Genomic DNA, 24,761 nt, shown 5'->3' on the forward strand with positions numbered 1-24,761 from the left:
CCTCTTGCTGCTCCAAAGAGAGATGGCAAAACTGAGGAAGTCCTTGGCAGGAGTTAGCTCAGCTCTCTCAGTCCCTTATCAGTCCCAGTCCCTTTGGGGATGCCGAGGTCCAGGCCCCGGTGGGCTATGGGTACCAGATCCTGGTCCTCCTCTGGGTTTTCAGTCCAGAGCAGATTTAAACAATCCCGAGAAAAGGAAAAAAAACAATCCAGGAAGCTTTTTTGCCTTAGCCAGCTAAACTAACTAAAAGAAAAAAAAACCTCTCCCTGGCCACTGTCCGTGTATCGATGAACACACCATCCCAAGGAAGAAAGAGAGAAAAATGCGGAGGAGTGAACACTTTTCAAAACAAACTACACATGTGTTCTTTCCCTGCTCACCCTCAGAACCACTGTTAAAGGTACAGAACACAACATAGAGCACACACAGAACAGACAACTGGGGACACAGAGGCATCATAATGACCCCAGGACACAGACCCAGAGCAGTATGTACAAGTTACATACCTGTAAAAAACCGTCCCCAGGTTCAGTGAAGTACTCATAGGGGATGCCTTTGGGCCTTCTCAGTAGGTGAAGGGTTGAGCCTCGAGGATGGGGTCAGCATCCCCTGCGATTCCTGAGTATCCTTCACTGGCTCCGAGAGGTGCCCATTCTGAGGGAGATTTCTGGTCACACCCCACAGTGGAATTCAAAGGGTGTCTCACTTGGCACCACTGTTTTTAGGGGTGCAAGAGAATTGGATTCAGCCACAGTAAGTTCCCACATCAAGGCCAAGGCCTAACGAGCATGTCTGAAGTCAGTGCAGCTCAAGGAGGCGCGGGAGAGATGCCCCACCACAAAGAGACTGATTACATGCTGAAACTCAAAAAGAGTGAGAAAATGGGAGGTCCGACTCACTCTCTAAGAAACTTTGAAAATAGATTTAATGGAAAAGAAGGATTGACAGTTACTTGGGCAAATCTGCAGGTGGCAAAACGTTGGAAATATTGGAAATGGAAAATTCTGTGGGAATAAGATACTTAACCAGAGCAGCATCCCAGCACTTAAGGACTAAGAGGAAAGTGGTGAGGGTCTCTGCAAAGCAAAAAGAGAAAGTATGAACAACTAATAGACAATAGAGACTGCACACAATTTTTCTTATGTCTTCATTTTCTTCCATGTTCAGCTATTAAAGCCTGACAATGAGTTCTTACTGTATGTTTGTCTGCTGGCTAGCAGAATCAACTCAGTGGCAATTGTGCACACTGCTGTGTTCACAATATTATAGATACTAAAACTTTCTAACATTTTGTATTTCATTGTAGTGAAGGACAGAAAAACCTCATATCCACAGAAGAATGCTAAAAAGAAGACTGTAACCAAAACATGCTGCATATGGAAATTTATATTACACTATTAAAAATAATTAAAAAGCAGAAATGTGCAATATATACTAGTGAATGGTGCTCATCATAGAATAATTTTTCAGAAGTCAGAACGAGACCACAGATAACTATAGTGTTGTTTGCTGTTACTACAAACATACACCAGTCATTTGCACCGGAGCTGAAGGAAAACTATTAGATCATGGTTGACACCCTACAGATGGAATAAACCATCTTCTACTCATGAACTTCACAGATATTAAAAAGATGATATCATCTGAGATCCATCCCCCAAAGCTACCAATTACACAAAACACATCCTGAACTGACTTTAGGGTATCTGTTGAAAATGTCACTTGAAATGCTGCATGGAAAGAGACAGTAGTTTTCCAGCTGCTTAAAGTAGTTCTAGCAATGAACTTTTTTACTTAGAATAATTGCACGCACCAAAATAATGCTGGAATACCACTTTGTTTTTATTTTCCATTTAGAATAAACTATAAATAAAGTCAGGTGTTTGTATGTTCTATGAACAATTTCTCAAAAAAATACTATAAATTAGAATATTCACCTGTCAATCTATTCAACTTGGAAAAGGATGAAACAAAGAATTCATTCTCCAGGCAAGGCAGTTAAATCTGCTTTGTACTTAGATTCATAGAGTGGATTGGGTTGGAAGGGGAACCTAATGATCATCCAGTTCCAACCCCCGTGCCATGGGCAGGGACACCTCCCTTTAGACCAAGTTGCTCACAGCCCCATCCAGCCTGGCCTTGAACACTGCCAGGGATGTGTACTGGGGTGGGGGGATCATCCAGAGCTTCTCTTGGCAACCTGTTCCAGTGCCTCACCATCTTCACAGTGAAGCGTTTCTTCCTAATATCTGACCTAAAGCCACACTCTTTCAGTTTGAAGCCATTCCCCCTTGTCCTATCACCACATGCCCTATAAAAAGACCCCCTCCAGCAATCCTGTACCTTCAGGTACTGGGAGGTAATGGTAGTCCCTTCTCTGTCTAAAATTGTTCCTATTATATCCTAAAACTACTTTCCACCACAACTCCCACACCCTGCCCCCCCAAAGAATTTCATAATGGAAAAAAATAGATGGGGAATTCTGTGACTTGCCAGACCCATCACTCCCAGTCACGCAAGTCAGCAGCCAGAAAAGCCTTTTTTTTAACAAGTTACAATTGGTAGTATAAATTTAATCTGCAAAATTGCAGTAGTCCCCAGCTATATGATTAAAAAACCCATAAATTTTCTTAAGCCAGAGGTGGCCTTACGTACTTCAATACTGATTATTATTTTAGAATTTTAACTAGCTCAAGACACAGGGCAAAGAGAAGGAATTAGGAAAGAAAAATAAGTTTGTGAACTCTAAGGTTCAAAACCTTCCCATAAGTGCTAGAACAAGTATGACCAGAAGACATAGGAAAATAATGACTGGGTAAAGCTCACATTTTGAAGTAGAAAAGTTACTACTTCTCGCAGATATCTCTTGGCACGTTGAACAAATACAACCATGATGAGCACTAAGACCTTCACTAACCAGTCCAGCTACAGATCTAGATAGCATCAAACCCAGCTGAGCTTTTCAGTCAGAGCTGGATGACTATCCTTAGATCTACATCCTTCCTATATAAGGTGAAAAGGAGTTCAGGGGAAGCAGAGGAAATTATGGAACTTGCCCTGAACAGGAAACTCATGGCCTAGGTCAGAAGTTATCTGACAGTTATCAGCTATCACTGCTGTCCCACAATACACAAAATTAAGTCTGTATTTTCTTAAGCATGTCTTTGCCATCATCCTGGCTCTTTGGGAATGGGTCTCTTGTCCCTCACACACTGGATTTGCAGTGGTGCCTTTGGCAGGAGAGAGGGCCTTATTGCTAGTACACTTTATCTGGCTACAAGGAATCTGTTTCTTGGGATTTTTTTAATTTCTTTACTGTGGGACAACGTAATTTTAGCAAGGAATGGAAAACAATCTATTTGTATACAAAGCCTGAGCATGAAGAAGCAATTACAATGCCTTTTGGAATATGTTTGGGGACTCACTGAGTTTCAGACACAAGTGTCTGGATCAGCCCTTACAGGCTGTGGCAGCTGGTGCACTTGAAGAGAGGCTTAGGTGCATCAGTGGCTTTGACTGCCCACAACTTCAGTATCACCTGGCTGGCAATCACCACTGGAGAGGGCCCAGGACACTTGCTGTCCCAAAAGTTGGGTCAGTTAAAGCTGCTCCTCCATAGAAAAATCATTCTACAGCTGCTCTGGCAATCAGTTTCAGTGCTTGACCACCTACTCAATAAAAACTTTCCTTCTGTTTTTGTGGAACTACCTGCACTTCAGTGTGAGCCCACAGTCCCTTTTTCTCTGCCATGGGGCACCACTGAGAACAGCTGAATTCAACCTCTTTACTCCCTCACCAGGTAGTAAAAGACACAAATAGGATGCCTGAGTCAGCAACAATGCTACTCCTTGCTCCCTTGAGCTGACATGACTGTAGACTCAGCAGCTCAGACAGGCTTTGAGGTATCTGGCTTTCAAGACAGGCCTATAACTTCAGTCACCATCAGTGTCTCCTTTCCAGTGTTGCTAACTTGTCTCTGAATGAAGAGTAGGATATACTCCACAAACCTCTCAAGTAAAATGGTGTTGAAATAAGATAGTTTGTATTATTCACACAGCACACATCATAAAATTACTTGATACAAGAACAAAAGACACCCAAAATTTTATTGCTTTGCCAGATGTAAAAATTTATTTATGGTATTTATCAAGTATTTAAATTTACACATAAGACAAACAGGTCTTTAACTTCAGGTCCAATTGTTCATCAGTAAGCCCTACATCCAGAATACCCTTGACACTTCCAAGGACAATTTTACAAGACGCTTAGAACAGCAGAATATCATAAATAATGGCCAACTTCACAAGCCTGAGGGTCACTACCTCATCACTATTTCTCTGCTGAGCATAACCCACAGAATAGAGGAAGCCTTAATGCCATTTTAATCCCCAAACACTATCACTACTGCACTCAGAGCATTTAAATCACACTGCTCTATATTAATAACACCAAATATTACAGCTAGCCTTAAAGATTTATCACAGCTTCCCCTAACAAAATGACTTTTTGTTTAAACATTACAAGAGAACTGTGCATCAGAACAACTGCAAAATACACAATCTTCCATTTGGCTTGGTTTTACAATAAAAATAATATTGGTCATCTATTTGTTAACTTCAACTCTTGTGTCATACTGCTTACCCCCTCCCTCCTCACTCAGGAAACTACACTAGACCAGGCAGCTTAATTGTAGCACTGAGGTAGCGTATTTTAATTGAACAAAGTAATACATTTGATATTGTGCCTCCTCTCCTTTAAAGCACAAAAAAATCCCCACAATTTTTCAACATCTTTGGAGAAGACAGGCATATAGTTAATTTCCAACAGCCACTCTATTTTGAATTCAAAGCACAAAGCATCTCTGAATGGTAGATACATTATACCAGCTTGAATGAATAAATGAGAACATATACAAGAAGGAAATATGCCAGTTTTATTAGAAGTAGGGTTACATTTTAGCCCTATGGCACCTTTTGTTCCCTATTATGAAATGCATCTTTACAGTCCTTGAAATCTAATTTCAAAGATGAGTATCTTGAAAAAGGGCAGCTGTGCCACTGTTCTAAATGATTTTCACACTATTGGCAGAGCCAAATAATTGCAACAAAACCAGATGAAATCAACAGACCTAATATAAAGTCAACAGGAATTAACAACGTGAGTATACTAAAAGAATCAAAGTTAAGGCAGAAGGTACGACTTAATGAACTGAGGACACTTTCCATTCACTTAGAAGTTAAAGCTGAGATAGCCTTAAAAATAATCAAAGAAAAACCAACACCAAAAAACAAACAAACAAAAACAACAGCCCAAACCCAACCAAACAACAAAGACAACAACAACAACAAAAAAACCAAAAAACCCCAACAAAACAAAAAACTCATCACTGCAAGAGTAGAAGCCTAATTTCCTAACAAATTGAGAATAACAGTATCTCAGCTTTGCCCTTCAGGCTAAAAGCTTTAAGAGACTAAGCTGAAGTCAAGCTGTACTCAAGACTGCAGCCTTAAGTTCTAGACTATTTATTAAAGTAACTCTTACAGACACACCTGTGTATTTAGAGGGAATAATAAACAGTGATCCTACAAAACATGAGTAATTTCCTGCTCTGCATGCCATGCTTGTACACATAGCCTTGTAAAACTCTGCTGAACAATACACAATCCTCACCCAGCCCCAGGCTGGATCTTTGAATTCCTCCCTCCATCTTTCACACAGGAGAGCAAATTTTACTGCAGTTGAAATCCCTTGAGTCAGCTGCATGCATAGGGGAAGCTGGGTTTTAACACACTGGAAAGCAGACTGAGAACCTATCTGAGCTGACTGATAAATAAATTCCCAAGGAAACATGTAAACAGCTGAAGGGAAAATGCTTAAGTTATAATGACCAATTCAAGCTGTTTATGAAGGCATTGATGTTGATCTTTCAAGTAACCCAAAATGCACTCTGACACCTGTTACTAAAAACTTAAGGCTTTTATGAATACCCTTTTACATATGAAAGGAGTATTAAACAGAAGGAACTTGTTTACAGTAAATACAAACATCTGAAAAATCTCTGAAACCTGTTTATACAAATACTAATAAATTCTTTAATATTTTGTACAACTAGAAGGTGCACAGATTGGCATTTAAGCAGTCAATGCTGGCAAACATCTCTCAGACAATAACATGATTTACTTGGATAACAATATAGTTTAAAATGCCATAAATTAAAAAATAAGTTAGTTCACATTTTTTCCCCAGATTTTATGTATATCTTAGTCTCTAAAGAGATCGTGCAGCCTTCTTCAGAAGCTCGAGGTCTTTCCGACGGCTTTTAATTGCTCTGGCACAGCCATACTCTTCCAGTTGCAGAGGGATATACTTTTCTATCTGAACGAGCCCATGCCCAGCAGGACTGGTAAACAGCTTGATCCAGGATGGCTTAATGTTTCCTCTGAAGCCCAGAAACGCCAAGCTTCCTGTGACAGAAAAAGCTCAGCATTACCAAACCAGCCAAGTTTGCCACAGCACAATACAAGACTGGTTAGGCAGGAAAAGGCATGCTCCCCAAAAATTCCTTCCCCCATATTACTCAGGACATTAATCCACTCTCAGCTTTATATGCACCTCAAAAGGAAACAATGATTTGCAATTTCCTTTCGCAATACTTAGTATTAAGTACCCTGAAATCTTAACTTGAAAACATAGCTAATTGGACAGTTATAAAACCTCTGAACATATGAGAAGTGCCGTCCCTCTGAACATATGAGAGTTACCCCATGTCGCCTATAAAATCATCATCCCTCAAAATACCAATAGCTTCTCATTCCTAGATTCAAGTTACTTTAGAATAGGAAATACTAGGCAGGCACAGGAGATTGCTTAAAGATAGATTTGCTGGGTAAGGCACAAAATACAAAATACAGGCTTTAGAAAAAAACCTGGAACTCTTTTTGTATGATCCACAGGCACAAAGAACTGCTAGTTACTTTTCTTTTTGCAACAAGCTTCACACTATGGGATAACGGGATTTTCTGCCCCATCTGCTGAAGAGCTGCCCGCCTCCTCTCTCAACATGAGCTGACACACAGCAGCCACACCAGTGCAAACTTGCAATCACACTTCACCAGTTGCATCCTTCTCACACACCCACGAGAAACCTACCATGCCAATATAAACACAAAGACCAAGGTGGTGTCAAAGAAAAGTGCAACATTTCCACCCACCATTGCTCTGAAGATAAGGTGGCTTCGCTGTCCCCAGGGACATTAAGGCTTCAGCTAAATTATTAGGAATTGCTACATCACCTCTTGTGCTCAGCAGAACGATAGACCTGCACAAGAACAGCACAGACATAGCAGTTGTTAAAGAAACACATTTCTTTAATATTCTGCTACATGCCTTTAAAGCTAGCTGCCCTCAGAGTCCAATTCCTTATGAGTGCTTCTGACGTGGAAATAACCAACCCTCTCTGAAAGCAGTACTTAGAATTTCTTGGTTTTAAACTGATTTTAAATTTAACTTCAAAATCATTGTAAAGTGTTATTTAAACACACTTTAGTATTTTGCATCAAAAAAATTAGGTTTAGATATTGGTCCAAAATTAGAAAAGTAAAATGCTGGTTATTTTCTGACACTAACTCTTTATCTTTATTTAGTGATAAAGAATTTTCTCCCTATAGGGAGAGAAGAGTATGATATCTTTCACGTAGTCCTTGCCATTGTCCTTATTAAACAAAAAGTTATTATTGCTTTAAGCAAACCAGTGTTATTACACAATGTTGTGTTAAAGGAAATTGTTTTTGAGGAAAAAGGCAACACTAGAAAAATTTTAAGTGCTCAAAATCTGCTTAGTTCTCTTAAATAAGGCTACATGGTCCAATAAATTGCTCCTATGTTTCTCCTTTTGCCTGAAATTAGACATATGTTTTGTTCACTTTCAGTGCTCCTCTATCATTATCTAATTATCATTATTTAAAATCTTGTCAGAGAGCAGTGCTATAGCTTGCAGGACATACTGGAAATGAGTGGTCATTGCACATACCTTTGTGGAATCCCAGATTTTAAATAACCATGTACATGCTTAATGTCTATTCCAGAAAATAATTTGTTTCCCAACACTGTGCCAGTGCAGGCATCTACTACAACAGTAAGTATCCCATTATCCTTGAAGGAAAACATCATGTCATTGACCTGAATGGGAAGAAAAAGAGAGAGAAAAGGAAGTTAATATAAATCAAACAGCTATTCTACTGCACTCAGTGTTAATCAATTTTACTCTGGTTTAGATACAGTAATTTCCTGACAAATACCCGCTTCTCCCTAGCATCTCTTCAGTTTTCCCTTTGAAAGGACACTGCTCAATGGGACTCTTGAAATTGCGTGGGAGTCTTAACCCTGTAGCTTATATAGGAATATTACACATTCCAGGTGATTTACTACCTGCCTCAGTCATTGCTCCTGCTTTGGGAAGCTAAAATTCAGATACTGAATCCCCTGCACTTCTTAACAGTAATATAGCTAATTGATCCCTGCAGCAGTCTAGTTCCAGCCCAGTTGGTTTTTTTTGTTGTTGTTGTTTTTTTTTTTTTTTTTTCTCCTACAGAGTGCTCTTACTGTTCTGGATATGGCACACACATTCCTGGAGAAGTTTGCAGCTGCACAGGTTAAGCTGCTTATTTCTCTACCTGGACAACTGAAGGTTCAGCCAGGCCAACAATGACACTGCAAAATGTAAGGCATGTGCAGACTAAGCTCTGTGGTGCGAGGGTGACTTCAGCATCTGACTGGAAAAGTCAAACTAAACTACTTTTTATACAGTATCACGTCACTGGGCTTATTTGGGCCAGATCAGAACAAATACAGAAATCTACTGATTCTTTAGCAGTTGCGATTTAGAGGACTTTGGCAAAGCTTAATGGCATGTGTGACCCACTAACTTACTAATCTGCTTGCACAAGGACAATTTTGACAAAATGGCTTTAACTAACAAATTGTTAGGTTATGTGTTCTGTTTATTTCCAAAACCAGCCATAAACATATATCCACACAGACTTAAACATGAAGCTGAACATTTTAAACTTTCAAGAGAACATTTTTCTCTTCAGCAGGTAGGATTCAAATATAAAATGGAGTTTTGAAGCCTCACTTTCTGGTGCTTAAATATAAGCTTTTTGACATTTTTTTAAAAATTATGAACCAATCTTTTCATTCAAGTGAAGAAAATTGAGGTCTGCAGTAGAGCTGTACAATTGCAATAGAGCTGTACAATTGTTACAATGCAAACTGCTATAGTGATATTTAAGAAGAAAACCATGAAGAATACTTACATATATAAATGCTTGCTGACCTCTGCTTGACTCTTTTTCATCAGACGAATTAACCTGCACAAGGAGGTAGTTTCTGTGAGGGTCACTGGTGAATACCATCTGGATATAAAATGAAACAGTTAAGTATACATATTATGTTTCTTCAACACTTTATCATGCCAGTTTACAACAGAGAGCCCATGCTCCAAAGCAAATGTACCCCTTTGTCAGCAGCATTATTTATTAGCAATCCTAATAAATACAATGATATATAGTGTAACCTGTTTTATGTCCTAATTTCAATATTTTTCTCGGCTTGTATAGCTGAGACAATTTCAAGTTTATGCTAATAAGCAAAGATCCAAGCAGAGAGAAGGTTTGCCATGGAGATCTCTGCAGCAAAGCTCTCTATGTAGCAAAGACAATACTGCAGTGCAAGACATCAATTCACCTACGTCCCTCTTCTGTAGCACTTGAAGCAAGAGTTGCACAAAAGAAGAAAAAGGACCCTGAAACCTTTGTGCTACAGAAAGGACTCCAAACCTTCAAGGAGTCCAAGAAGATTCACAAGCTGACCACTGCAATTTGGTAAGCGCAGTATTCTATGCTGAGAGACTGAAACTTGGACTTAAATTGAGTACGCAGCATCACCAATTCTACAGTTCATGAAAGTTTTTACTAATTTTATTTTACCTGAGTTGTGCCACATTTTGTACATGGTACAGTAGTTTTTCCTGGCATCTTCTTTATGATGGTTGGTACTTGGTAGTACTTCGGGTAAGCTTTTGCCATGCAATTACTTATCCCTTTTGATGAATCTTTGGTCACAATCTTGATCCTTTCACATCCCTGAGACGAGCAATAACTGTGACCATCCCTATCATATTTGGCTTGAAGAAATAGAAACAGCAATCTACACAAAAAGGGGAAAAATAATCTGAATTACCTGCTGAAATATAGGTACTTATATTCAATCTTAACAGCTATATTTCATGATTTTCAGAAGCAGACAAACTACAGTATTCACTTCTGCACCACTATCCAAAGGTTTCAAAGTATTTACAGTTCACTAGAGTTTAAAAACCTCTTAACAACTTCTCTAAAATTCCCCACAATTAAAGGAGACATCAGTATAAATGCAGATGCCCTGCAAAGAAGAATCAGTCTTCAGATCAGTGGATTGCAGGAAACAAAAACCGAATTGCAGAGCATGAATTTTTTTCCTTGCTCATCGATCCTTGCAGAAATATTCAGTTTCACCCACCAGCACTGAACAATATAGTTGTGCTATTTCAAATGCCTGGAAATGCAGTTTAGGGTGTAGTGGTCAATAATGTTCACAGAAGACTGGAAATACCTCTATTACATTTTAGACTGCTGTAAGAGCAGCTCTTACACAAAACAACATGCCTGTTCAAAAACTACATTTATTTGTGCATTTATTAGAGACAGGCACAGTAGCACGTAATGGAACAAAACAAGTAAGAGAACAAATAACAAATTTAGAATCAACTTTTGCAAAACTCACAACTGATGAACATAGGACTTAATTTATTGGAAGTTGACCATATCCAAAATCTCTCAGAAGGATCTTGGTGGCCTCTGTAAGAAGTACTTTTGAAAGAGAATTTAGGACTTTAAGTTCTTTTGAGACAGCTGAAAACAGATAAGAATCTTCAAAAATATAATTTTTAAATGTTGGAAGAGAAAGCTTCTTGGAAATTTCTAGAATCTTGAGTTTAAAAAGAAAACAGTTAATTTCTCCAAGGACTAAGAAATTAAATCATAAAAGGCATTGGTCTGCAGCACACCAGATATTATATTTTCCCCAGACCTATGCGGTAGGGAATATCTTTGGCAACTGTGGTGCTCTTGAAAAGTATTTCCATGACAACCATGGCAGTTTGGAGATTTAAAGACATACAAACATTCCAAAGTGTTTTGAAAGTCCTTCCAAACAGCTTTCCTCTTATGCAGGTGTCTCAACCAGTTGTTTTTAACACTATCAATCTGGACATTTCAAGGTTAAACAACATCGTCTAGTAGAGTCAAATGCCAAGAGTTACCCAGTACTGTTGTCAAAGTAAAATCTCTTGTCTGATCGACTCTTTTCAAGCTCCATCATTGAAGATACACGCATGTAGTGCTCCACCTTGTTGGACAGAGCAGATGACCGCCTTTGAAAGGTTTCCAGTACTATAAAAAAATCTGTCTTTGGTTGGTAACAAAGACCAACACGAATCCAGTCATTCCTAAAACCAAAATAAAATGTATGAGTCCTTGTAGGAACAGTTTAGGTGTCAATACAGAGCAAACAGGTCACTCCAAAACAGGAATACAAAAAGCTCAAAAAACCCTCAACCAGATGATCAAATCTTAGATTTGATCACAGTCTTTCATTAAACATTTCAGTAACTCTGATTGTCTTAGGATATATTTGACTATATACTTCAGGTATATTTATTAAGTTTATCTGCCAAAAATCAAGTGTGATAAGCTATTCAACTGCAGTTCTGCTCAACTTCACTGTTGGTACATTTTTTTCTCCAAAGCTTTTTCCTTAAAGATACTGTATTGGACAAGTGTTTAACTTCAGGTGCAGTTCTGTTGTTTAATCCCTTACTTTTCATACTTAAGAATTTGTAATTATGAAAAAAAACCCAAACCCAAGCTCTGGTCTTCCAGATGGTTCCAAACTCATGGACAGTAATTTTGCAGGACATCACTTAAGTATTGCCTTATGGATCAAAGTCATGATGGAAAGTAAACATACTTGTTGAAGTTAATGAGATACAGATAGGTGACATTTGGAGCTTTTCCATTCCAATGTATTGTATAGCCCTTTTGGAGCATCACCACTGGCTGGTATTGCTGAAAGGCAGCTGCTCTCTGATTAATACCTCGAAGAACCATGGGATTGGCTGGATACTCATCTCGGACAATAGTCATGGAAAGATTCTGTCCATTCCAGGTTTGGACATAAACCTGTATGATATTTAAGAGGGTGAAAATAGGAAGATTTGGTCTCTTTGCAAAAGAAAATGAAATAGTGAAGCACAATCAGTATATATTACTAACCAAAATGCCACAATTGGATGTCCTGGGTTATGTAATACACAAATCTTTCGTGAATAAAAGTTCTATTTAAAAAAAAACTATTACAGATTTTTCCTATTTTACAGACAAAATTGTAAGGAGGAGAAAAAAAAATCTGCTATAACACCTGGCACCACAGAGCAGGAGCCAGAATGGGAACCAAACCTGTAAGACTTGTATTCAGAAGGTGGCATTTAACAACTCCAGAAAATAAACCAATAAAAACAATGCCTTAAAATCCACTCTGTGAAAAAAAAGCAGACAGAACTTGCATGGAAGAAGACACCTTCAACACAAAAATGTTTTAGCAGATACAGCTGCAATACAGAACTCTAGGCAAACACATTTAGTTTTATTTTGCAGCATGTGATACTGTACCCTCAGTCTGCTGAGAGGACGCATGATATATACACAACTGGCTGAAAAGTGTGACATGAATGGAAGTATTTTTATAAGTAAAAAAAATTTGAAATCCAAAGACAGGTAATTTTGTATTTCTTACACTACCTGTTACTAGAGGACACAAAAAGAAGGATACTCACTCCTTTAGTTGAGAAGCGAGAAAAAGAGGAAGATTTATTTTGGTTTGAGGTTTAAATAGGGTTTGGATTTTGACCAGCGATTGGGAGGGGAAGTTAATACTTTTTTGACTTCACTGGTTAAACTAGAAGTTTGTTAATCTGGTTTTTTTCCTCTGGAAGGAATGTATTATTTACTAAACATCAGTTTTTGTTTATTTTACAAGCCTGAGAACTTCAGCACAGAAGGTAAAAATATAGCTGAAAAATCAGGGCGACACCTGACTCCATAAGTAGTTCATATTATAGATTTACTCCAAACAGAAAGCCAAAAGTACTAGCCTGTGCATAGTTCCCACTGCAAACCACTCCACTCCATTCTGTGATGTTAATGCACTTTGGGTGTTGAATCAAGTAATTATCCATTCGGCCCACATAGGTATCCCTGTAGCCAGTCACTGAACCATCTAGATCATGAAATATTGAGTTCTTGTCACCATCCAGATCTCCTTCTTCAAACCAGGGACCAGGCTTTCCAAAGAAAGCTTTCAAAGAAACCTGACAACAACAACAGTTTTTGTTTTTACTGAGTTGAAACACAGACTAACATTTGCAGATGTGCAGAAATATAGGACAAAGCTGATTAAAAACTTTATGGCAACAATAGCAAACCAGACATGCTGGGTTTTAGTAATAGGCTCAGGCCAGCTCTTGCCTCTGAACAGTGTCGATTTTTGCTACAGAAAATTTGTTGCTAAGGATATACCAAACCTTATAAAATCTTACAAAATTTCTTTTCAGCTTTACCATAAGCCATGAATCATTTAGGGTAACTCATCTTACATCTTTGTTGGTATTGGTTTTTTTGCTCAGGAGATGAAGGATACACTCTGTGTGACCTCCAGCCAGGAGATAAACTCTGAATTAGGTATGCGCAGAAAGGATGATCTACGGATCTTGTCTGCACAAGTTAAATTTGCAAGATTTAAAGAAAACTTGTCATAAACTTACGTTTGGACCAAACTTCACAAGAGAAATGTTATTTTTTGGAGTCATTTGCCATGGATTTTTCATCAAGAATCCAACTGCACTGGTAAATCTGTCTGGAGTTGGCACAAAGTTTTTAAATGTGCATTTGGTAAGGTGAATAGGTCCATCGTAAATCTGAAAGCCTCTGATTGGAAATGTCCTGTTGATGCAAGCAAATATTTATGCCATCCTGTAACAAAACTCATGATACACTTGAATCTGTGTCAAATATATTTCCTCTCAATGAGAAATCAATATAGGAACAATCAGAGAATGACTCACAAGACAGATTTTAGTAAAGGAAGTAAGCTTTCTATACTTGCCTAATGAGCCAAAAAATCCCCTACTCCTAAATTTTCCTGTTAGCAGAGCTACCACTGTTCATTTGCAGATATGCCCCTTTTTCAGTATGAGAAATACAGCAGAAAACTAGTACCACCTGCTCTTTGATAGATCACGGCAGCTAGAAGTGATTGCAGACTGGAGGAAAGCAAACATCACTTCTAACTTGGGGAAGGAACACCCAGACAACGGCAAGTAAGGCTTAGCTTGAACCCCAGGAAGATGCAGCGCTAATCCTAGAAATGATTTCCAGGTCCCTGACAGACTGGAAAGCCATAAGGAATAACTACCATGGATAAGCTGATCAGCTTATCAGCAAGGAGAAGCTGATAAACTTCTATGATGAAATGACTGGCCAGGTAGAGCAGTGGGAGAGGAATGGACATGGTCTATCAAAACTGCAGTAAGACTTTTGACACTGCGTCCCATACAATCCTCATGAAGTATGGGCAAGATGAGAGGACAAACAGCTGGGCCCAGAAAGTGATGGCACAAAGTCTACTTGGAGACGAGTAACTGGTGATGTACCTCAGGGGTCAATACTGAGCCCAGCCTTGTTCATTATCTTCCTTAGTGATCTGGATGATTAGGCCAAGAATAGCCTATGGCCAAGTCTGCAGAGGGCACAACACAGAGGGGCGCAGCTGATGCAGCAGAGTTGTGCCACCACGCAGACAGACCCTGACAGCCTGGAGAAATGGGCAGATGGGAACCTCATGAAGTTTAACATGGGGAAATGCAAGGTCTTCCACATTGGGAGCAAGAACCCTTTGTGCAAGTGAGAAGAACCTATGGGTCCTAGCAGAAGCCAATAACCATAAGCTAAACAGTGTGCCCTTGCCAAAAAGAGGCAAGAGGTATCCAAGGCTGCACTGTGAGAAGTGTTACCAGCAAACTGAAGGAAGTGATACTTCCCATTTTTTCAGCACTGGTGAAGCGACATGTAGAGTGCTTGTCCCCAGTACAAGGCAGACAGGGAGATACTGGAATGTGCAGCAAAGAGTCACAAAGATGATTAAGTCTGCGGAGCACCTCTCGTGGGAAGGAACACTGGGAGACATGTTCAGCCTGGAGTATAAAAGCCTCTGGCAGGAATCTCAATGTGCAGCTGAAGGGAGGGTGCAAAGATGGAGTCAGGCTATTCCTGGTAACAAGACCAGAATCCATGTGCACAAGATGAAAAATACAAGTCCCTGTTAAACAACAGGAGAAACTTTTTCACTGAGAGAGTGACTGGGCACTGGCATAGGTTGCCCAGGAAAGTTGTGGCACCACCCCTGGAGATATAGTAAAGACACCTGAATGTTGTCCTGGAACATGAGTACCAGGTGATAGTTGTTGAGCAGGGGAGTCGGACAAGAAGATCTCCAGAGGCCCCTTTCTGAGAGGCCCCTCAGTTGTTACGGAACCTCAGAGGTTCCACTCAACAAGACTGAAAACGTCATATCACCACCACATTAACTTCTCTCCTTTAAATAGCAAAAAACTAGGGTAGTCAGGGCCCACTTCGCCCTTTGTCTTACCTGGCCAAGGATGCATGGGGACAGAACCTGGAGCCATGTGGGCAAGGCCAAGACATTGTGCTACTTGATACCATCTTATGTCATGGCTAGGGTTCGGGGAAAGGGACTCTCTCTCATTTCCTGAAGGGAGAGTGCTCATTTTTCAGGGAAGCAGTGGGGTAACACTGGTCCTGACCAGAGGATTTGTCCACCAGGAGAATATTTTGGGGTGCTGATGGTCTCTTGGCCATCTTGTTCTTCATCTTGAGGGCCACCCAGTGGCAGGTTGAGTGGTGGGCATGTTTTGGTACATAAATCACCTTTGTTCTGTATACTTTTGTTATTAATAATGTAATTAATGTTTCCGTTACTGTTAATATTCTTAATCCCATTGTTTCTAGTGCACTGTTCTTGTCTCAGCTCAAGACTTCTGTCTTCTGTCTTTCTCACCTGAGGCGGTGGGGAAAGAGAAGTGGCTACATAGGACTCAATTTCCAGTGGGGCTTAAACCAAAAGAATCTTCTTTCCTATTCTGTGGCAAGGGTAGGATTTGGTACTATGTTAAACAAGCATCAGTGCAAGTCAAAGAGAAAAGAGAAGGATCATGGTCATGGATTGTGATTTGTCACAGACAGACTACAGTCTCTAGTCCCAAACCGACCTTTGAAAATCTTTTGTCTGAAAGCTCTCCTCTAGACTGAAATAGCTTTTAAAGTCTAATATTGGTAGGATAACTTAAATTGCTACAGAATAGTAACCTGTGGCAGCATCAGATGAACCTGCTTCAGCAAAAAGATGAGAGTGACACAGCTGCACACATAGCATTAAAACGAAAAAGAGAGCATCACTTTCAATAGAGTCTTAATCTCTAACAGCTTAACCAAGCCTTTACATCTGAATTAGAATTTTCCTTGTATTTCTGCTTCCTTCATTCACGACATACTTACCGATTTCTAGGCAGAGTGCGTGTCTTGTTGTCTATTCCTCCAGTTCCCACATATTTATTTTGTCCACCTTGAAACCCATAATTCTTGCTCTCACCTATGAATAGTGACTCTGATACCTCCTGGCTGGCACCTTCATCATTTGGGAAGCTCCCATCACTATCAAAGCACATCAGAGATAAGTCTTTAGTCAAGACTCTCCGGCAGATGGTTAAACCAAAGATAGCAAGAATACTTTTACTTCTGTAACAGTCCTCCTCAAGCAACGCAGTATAGACTCCATGTACAATACACAACACAACAGATTTAATTATTAATTGATAGAGGCTAACTCACTGAAATGTTCAGCAGAGCCAAACATTAAAATTTCTAACTCACTGAAATGTTCAGCAGAGCCAAACATTAAAATTTCTAACTCCCTTTAGTGCAGCACCTTTTTATTTACAGCTCACTTTTCCAATCCTAGAACTAGTTTGTCATAATCTAAATAGCAGTAATTTCAACTCACTACCTAAGTTACTGGATATTTTTCATTAGCAAGAGACTCTATACCTGCTAAATGCTCACCCCCTTTCTTTTCCATTAGTCCCTTTCAGCTGTTCAGGAGGAAAATAAAATATTCCCTAAGGAATCATACACTACCAAGAATACCTGGATAAATATAGCCTTTCTGATAAAGTGGCAGCAAGCTGTGGTGTAAACCAGGCACAGGCTGCACAGGCTGAAGCTTTAGTTTCCAACTAAAGTGGAAACTTTGGCAGTTGTGCCAGTTTACAGCCTCTGCAACATCATCTGCACAACTAGAAATACAACCAGGTCCCAAACTGAAACTGCAGCTTTATGAAATCATACTTATTAATTTTAATAGATGCATGTAATTTTTCTAAGCTTCTATGAAAGGAAACACAAATTATTAACAAAGTACTCACCTAGCAAATGTCAAACCTATTCCATTGTCTGCAAACCTACAAGAAAGTCAAAAACATCGTTTGTTCTTTCTGAATTATCCTACAATTGGCTAATTTAAGAGCACTGAAAAAGGCTTGAACTTTTCTATTAATGGAACTTAAAACCACCACACAGTTAACTTTTCTAAAAGCATTGTTGTAAAAAAGTAATAAAATAATTTTCTACACATTTTAACCAGGACTTGAGAGCTTCAGGGAGACAACAGAAATCCCAGCCTGAATTAACTGTCTCTACTAATCCTTAGGCTTCTTTTTACTACAGTTGGGGTTTTTTTTGTTGTTTAAAGCAGCTTCTTATCTAATCACATATCAACATGCATATTTGAAGTTGTGGGATGGTATGAAAGCTGGTCATATTGAGGAGTTCCTAAAATTAACCATCAATCCTCTCCTATAACGCTGTTGTAATGCACTTTCATAAACAAAGCTTCAGGGAAAAAATCTTAACAGCATGCAGCTGTTTGCTTCCAAATACCTACCCAGAGTTCTGAATGAGGATATCCCCTCCCCTGACCCAGGCTCCATGATCATTGTTTTTGAAAGAGATCAATCTGTCAATCAGGGCAGCAACTCGGGGCTTTTCAGGATCTGCATCTTGATGAGGTCGAAACCTGGGAGAGAAAAACACTCAGTACAAGAAAACTTTTGATTTTACATATGCTGAATATGTTGCACTGAGTAAAGCTGAAAGATAAACACTCATCTGATGGGCAAATTCCACTCTGCTTCATGTTTGGAATGAAAGAGGCTAAAAGCAGGTACATCTCTGGCTTTCTAGTACGAGAAAAGTGCCTTTGCCTATAATGAAGCAGGAATATGAAATGTCTCTTTTCCAGAGGCCTTTCTCACAGGCTCTTGCTTAATCTCTTTAAGGTTCTTTAGCTGCCTTTAGCCACCCTTTATCCCCTTTTTGCCCTCCCCACTTGTAGTGAAGCATTAATGTGAAAGTTTGATGAAGGGAGTTATAAGCACCTTCAAAGGACACACAGGGCTGACATTAGTTTTACAAGAACAGTCTGGAACTTTGTCTAACTGGTCCTTCAATTTTTCAAATTCTTCTGACTACAGCAGTGCTGCTTCTTTGGGCATGTCTGAGTTTTTTTTAATTGCATTGCTACCAAGATGGTATTGTAGAGTAAATTATGACTGGAATCTAGTTTAAATAGTAGGAAGAAACAGTCTGATTAAGAACTGGTGACATTTTCACTTGATTACCCCCAGGACCCCAGACAAAAAGTAACGCATTTTAAAAAAATTCAAACAGGCACTTTGAGCAGGTAAAGATATCTATGTCTGTTATCCCAATCACCTAACACTCTTTTGTTCACATTTGGATCTGCCCCCTCCCTTCTCTAGGGAGAAAGAGGAAGACAGGTAAATGTTAGCTTTTGATATTCTCAGTCTTCTCAATTAACATTTAAATCCTTCCAGTTTGGTTCCACAGTGATTAGGGACCTCACATAGTGCCTCAATGCAGTGCCACATTCCTTTTCTTTCTAAACACGACCCCATTTCATGCACTGAATTTCTTCTATCCTCAACACACTACAGGCTCTTAAGAGGACGTCTTGCCCTTCTCAAATTTCTCTTGATTATTTGTTATGACTGAGGTAAACCACAAGGGTTATAGGGGTTTTCATGTCAAAACATGCAACTAGAAAGTTAATTTCCAAATTATAAAGTATTGAGTATCATCAAAATTTGGAACTTTCCTCTTTGCATCCCCAACAGTCACTCAGCTGTCCTTGTCTTTAACACAGGCCAATTGACAATATAGTCTATGAGCCATTATTTTCAGTGCTAATACTTAGGTGACACAATGTTGACAGATACAGTCATCCAATATTTATTTAACCACTATCCCAGGCTATTTTATTTGAAGTTTAGAACAAGACTAACCAGGCACAGTATAAGCTGGAACTTTCCTAGACTCTCCATTAGTTTCTCTCATTTTGTAAACTGAAGAAAATGTGGTTGATTGTACCACCTCTGCAAAGAGCCTTCAGTAGAATTGAACTACTGAGCTACGACTTCCAAGTCTAGAAGGAACAGCAGAAACATTCAGCAAGTAGGAAAGGTGAGTGGATGCACTATTGAAGCCTTTTTCTAACAATTAGTTAAAACTCAATTATAAAATCAGAAGATCAGATTTTAAAGGAATATTTTCCTAGTAGCAGCAATTCCAGAAAATATTTTAAGCATTACACTAAAGCATGTTTAAAACCATGTCTTCTATGATGGAAGCTATCCTGAGCAAAAGCTCAGAAGAAACCCAGATCCTTTAAGAGACACCATCTATGTTATTCCCAAAACAGATAAATAAATGAAGGAAAACATTAATAATTTATAAATTATTTTATTGTTTTAAAAGGATTTTTCCCCATGTGAATGTAAGAGCAGTCTCAAAACTTCACCTTTTTTCACTCACTTGAAAGAAAATATCCTTTACCTTGCATTGTTGTCCAAACAAAGATATTCTCTGGGATCATCAGCACTAGCATTAGTTGTTTTAACACCCTTATCAATGAACAAACCAGCCTGAAATAAGCAAGGAAAGAAAATTCATACTATCCAAAATTACAGAGAAAAAATTAAATTTTAAAAATTTACACATTGCATTCCATACACATATTAGAAACTCTTAGATATTTCATTTTGCCTTAAATTGGCCTATTGTCTAAGGGAAAACTAGCTAATTAATACAAAAACAAGTCTGTGCTAAAATGAAAGCAATTATCTGTGATTAAAAAGAAAGTAATGGAAAATGATCAAAGTTCACTTCAGATTTCTTTCACAACATCTATTTGAGGTTTTCCATTTATTACCAGATGCTGTTCCAGAAAATCTGGAAGCCAATCTTGTGGTGAGTTAAAACTGTTCTCTTAAATGGAAAAGAAAAGAAAACCCAAAACCCACTGTGAAAAATCCTCTGTAGTTCACTATAAAACTAAACTACCTTTACCACTAAAGATTTTTTTGGTCCAAGCAGTAACAAGTTTGAAACTCAATAATACAGTATGAAATAAATTACTTAAGAAAATGAAAGCATGAAGAAGCATTTGTTCTCTTTTACCTGAAATACATACAAATACCTGTGATTACTTTTACCTCTGATCCAAATAATGATTACAAGTGAGTCTTATACACAAGCAGATTCTCAGACCTCCTAGTGAAGCTGTGTTTCAACATGGAATTTTAGCACATAAATTATTACCCTTGTTTAGAGATGATAGTAGCTATACAGGTGAAACTGTTTTCTTCACACTGCACTTCTGTATTCAGTATGTTCTAATTCCTGAACAAATCTCTTCTAATCTGGACGAAATGCCCTACAGTCCCAAACACACTGCTAACACAAGTTCCATCAAACATTGCATCATTGCTCGGTGTCCCAGACAACCACCTGTCAAGCAAAATCAGTTTCACTTGAAAAAAAAAGAAAAAAGAAAAAAAAAATCCAACAATGATTCCATGAGGTTTCAACGGTTGAACTGTGAGAATCTTCTGCAGCAACCAAACACAAATGATTATTTATTTAGAGTTAGGTGGCTTTGTAAATGTCATTATATTTATACAACTAGGTTCCAAATTAAATACTTTAACGACTTCAGCCGAGATGTGGAAAAGGTTTGAAAGTCATACTATCAAAACACTCCTCAAAGACTGTGGGAGAAGAACCCCTTATGAAAACTGCTACAAATAAATGAGCTCCTGAAGGCAACATTAAAGCTTAATCTCTAGCCAGAGACTATGTCACCATGTGCAAACACCTGAGACTCAGAAAAATAATTTGTATCTACTGCAGCAAGCTATTATGAATCACTGCTATAATAAACTTTGATTCTTCAAGGGTCAGCTTTGATAGGAAACAAAGCTGCAAAGAGTAGCATCTGAAATGCTACTTCTGAAAAAGTATTTTAACAGAAGTATTAACTGATTTTTGTTTGTGTCTTATGAAGCTCTGAAACAATGAATACTCAAAATGCAACTAGAAAATACACCCATGCTCATTATACAGTATCCTACAGTAAACACAGCACAAAATCTATCTCCTACTCAGCTTAAAATGTGAACAAGAAATTCTAATATAGAATACTGAGAAATAAAAAGTTCACTTTTTTTTTAGTAACATACTACATTACCTTAAAATTAGAATGAACTCTGTTGTTATAGAAGATTCCTAGGGGAGTAAGCTCTGATTTGGTTTCAATGGCTAAACTATGAGAATCTCCTGTCGCAACTCTGTGGAATAAATACCATATTCCAGCATCCTGCAAGTAATGAGAGAATAATGTTACTTATAAGTGATTCTGATACTATCATTGGTGCTGATATATATTTTAAAATACAGTCTCCAAACAAGAATTTAATCACTGAAAAAGTGTGATTTTGCAAATAACGCTATATTCTAGTGGACAATATGAACTAAAAAGTGTTTTGCTTCTCAGTGAAGCCATTCAACAGCACATATTTAAGATGTTCTAATATTACAAAGTAGAAAAGTTTCCAAATTAATGTAACTTCTGCATTTCAATTATGTCATTCCACACACTAGATTTCCCTTTACTAGTAGATAACACTAATGATAGTAAGATATTCATAATCAGACTTTTATTTACTTGAGGATAGTCATATCCTTACTGTTCCAGCCTGTTAAGGTTGGGTCATCTCTGCTCCCATCAAAATTTAAATGGCACAGCCAAAAAACCCCTCAAGAGCTTTCAGAACATGGGAAAAAAAAGTACATCAAGAAATCTGGCAAGTTCGGGGCACTGTGCCAATGACATGCAGTAATAATTTTAATGTCTGTTCATTTTCTATACTTCTTTAATATCTCCGGTCTTAAAGAAGCTGGATTAATCTGCTAAATGATACCCACAAAATTTCTCTTTCAACAACATCTGTGTTCGCAAGAGGTGGCGTCATGACAACATCTGCATTGCAGACACCTACAGACATCAAAACTTTTGCCTAACCATAGGCTGTGTGTCCTTAAAAATTCTTAAAAATCACCCTACAAGGTACATTAAAGGATCAAGCGGTAGATAAAGAAACAATGAGTGCTCCATCTCACAAAACATAGTCATCAGCTTTTTCAAGAATCATGAATAAAGCCAATTCACCCTGGCTTAAAAGATTGCATGCATTTCACACCAAGAATATACTAATTTTGCAACAAGTGCTGGGAATTCTACTTTACAGTAACGTTCCCATCCCAGTATGTAATGATGACACACTGACACGTGCATTACAAAGCAAATATGGATTGTTGTTCCATTAATAAAAATAACAAAATCTTATCTCACATATAATTAAGTACAACTCTGTGCTTGGCAGACCAAAGTAAATTTTATCCAAAACATCCCCTGATGCTTGAAAAATGGACTTAGATAAACTTAAAAGCTTGTTAAGCATCTGCAAGCCTTCAGAACTATGAAAAAGTTTGGGGCTTTTTTCTCTTCTCTCTCACACACACCACAAAACCAAAGACACATCAACTGCCTATGCAGCCTTACAATAGGCTTCACTGCATAATTAACGACCTGGGGGAGGAATGGAATTGTTTGGCTGTGAATTGCTCCAGTTCATACAACTAAAAGCTCCATACTGCAGAGTCTGTAGGAACACAGTTGGATTATTCTACTCCTGAAACAATAAGCTGTGGTCTCTTTATACTTATGTGTTTATATCCATGCAAGGGACATATTATGAGAGCGGCTAAACTATGTAACAGACAAAATGCTTGCTCCAGTAAGGCACATTCTGCTAACAAAATGGGATGAGCTATACAGGCAGAAAAAGACCTTGTGGGACTTAAGTACAAGATCGAAGAAGCAAAGAAGCTGTTTAACTTAGCCTGAAATGCCTAAACTAGGTGTATTATATAAAGGAAGCAAAATGGAAAGACATTGTGCTGGACAGAAAAGAACTGGCTTTATTTGGGAGGTGAGTCCAGATCCCTCCCAGTGGTAGACAGTGAAGTAGAAAACTCACAAGCAAAAACAAAACCACCACAAATAAAGCAGCAAGAATCAGACTACACAAAAAACAGAATTAAATGTTCTGATTTTTTTCTAATACTCCAGATATTTCAACTCAGCTAAGTAGTTTGAATCCTATTCTATTTATTAATAACTGTTACCTATTTGTTAATAAATAAAATATTTACTTATAAATATAATCAGTTACAGATAAATGTTATCTGTGTCTAAAAATACACAGGCTCATATTCTTCCAACACCAGAGCCTTTGCAACAACGATCTATCACTTTTCTTGTTTTCTATTCCCATTTCCATTCTATTCCCTCTTCACAAAAACTCAGTTAAAAACCTTTCATATCTCAGCCTCTCATCCAATATAGAACAAGCTCCAGCCCCTTCCTCCACAGTATGTACAGATCTTTACATCACAGGCAGCTATGACAAGATATTTGCACTAATACAAGGTTCAGAACAAGCAAAACCGTATCAGCAGCCACTGGCTGGAAACAATTGACTAACCACTGACAGAAAAGAAATGTTTTAGCTGTTTCTTACACAGTGAACCTTTTGTAGTCATTTTTCATTCCAGTGACTACAGCTCTGGCAGAGCTGTCACTAAACTCATGACAACCTATACAAAATCCAGAAAACTTAAAATGAAATGCATCAATTCTGTGAAAATAAAAGGATTTATCCATAGATATTACTACAACTGCCAGGTCTATTAAATATAAAGAAAAAGAAATCTCCTCTGTTGCAGACACAACAAAGACTTGTGGCATCATTTAAATGCACACCTAGACATACCCTCCACTTCTAATGCCAATATGCTGCCAAACATAAAAAGATTAATATATTAAAGAAGAAATATATATACACATATCCAGCAATGTAAATGTCACAGATTTTACAAATGCCAGTGACATAAACATTTTGTCATGAATTACACCCATACACCTTACCTGTGAGCCTGCTGCTGCATTATTTATAAGATGATTGTTGGGATGAGAAATCCAGAATGTTGAAACAGCCCTGAAATATTATTCAGAAACAAGTTACTAAAGAAAACCTCTAGCTCCAACAGAAG

The 24,761-nt window shown here is 38.3% G+C and overlaps 1 protein-coding gene across 1 annotated transcript in view; it reads right to left on the reverse strand.

Annotated features, from left to right (window-relative positions):
• Positions 1–4,103: 4,103 nt before the first annotated feature.
• The window catches only part of CEMIP2 (cell migration inducing hyaluronidase 2), a 38,187-nt gene continuing 17,529 nt past the window's right edge, over positions 4,104–24,761 (reverse strand). The window contains exons 9-23 of the mRNA XM_066339275.1: positions 24,637–24,706; positions 21,835–21,963; positions 20,142–20,230; positions 18,172–18,303; positions 17,654–17,689; positions 16,728–16,883; positions 13,919–14,096; positions 13,250–13,465; positions 12,067–12,278; positions 11,360–11,545; positions 9,987–10,206; positions 9,315–9,413; positions 8,030–8,178; positions 7,212–7,318; positions 4,104–6,464 (exon numbers count right to left, since the gene is read on the reverse strand). Of these exons, the coding sequence (XP_066195372.1) occupies positions 6,268–6,464; positions 7,212–7,318; positions 8,030–8,178; positions 9,315–9,413; positions 9,987–10,206; positions 11,360–11,545; positions 12,067–12,278; positions 13,250–13,465; positions 13,919–14,096; positions 16,728–16,883; positions 17,654–17,689; positions 18,172–18,303; positions 20,142–20,230; positions 21,835–21,963; positions 24,637–24,706 (2,176 nt within the window). The 3' untranslated portion in view covers positions 4,104–6,267. The remainder of the gene's footprint in view (positions 6,465–7,211; positions 7,319–8,029; positions 8,179–9,314; positions 9,414–9,986; positions 10,207–11,359; positions 11,546–12,066; positions 12,279–13,249; positions 13,466–13,918; positions 14,097–16,727; positions 16,884–17,653; positions 17,690–18,171; positions 18,304–20,141; positions 20,231–21,834; positions 21,964–24,636; positions 24,707–24,761) is intronic.

This window comes from Sylvia atricapilla, chromosome Z (assembly GCF_009819655.1).
Source record: "Sylvia atricapilla isolate bSylAtr1 chromosome Z, bSylAtr1.pri, whole genome shotgun sequence".
Classification (NCBI taxonomy): domain Eukaryota; kingdom Metazoa; phylum Chordata; class Aves; order Passeriformes; family Sylviidae; genus Sylvia; species Sylvia atricapilla.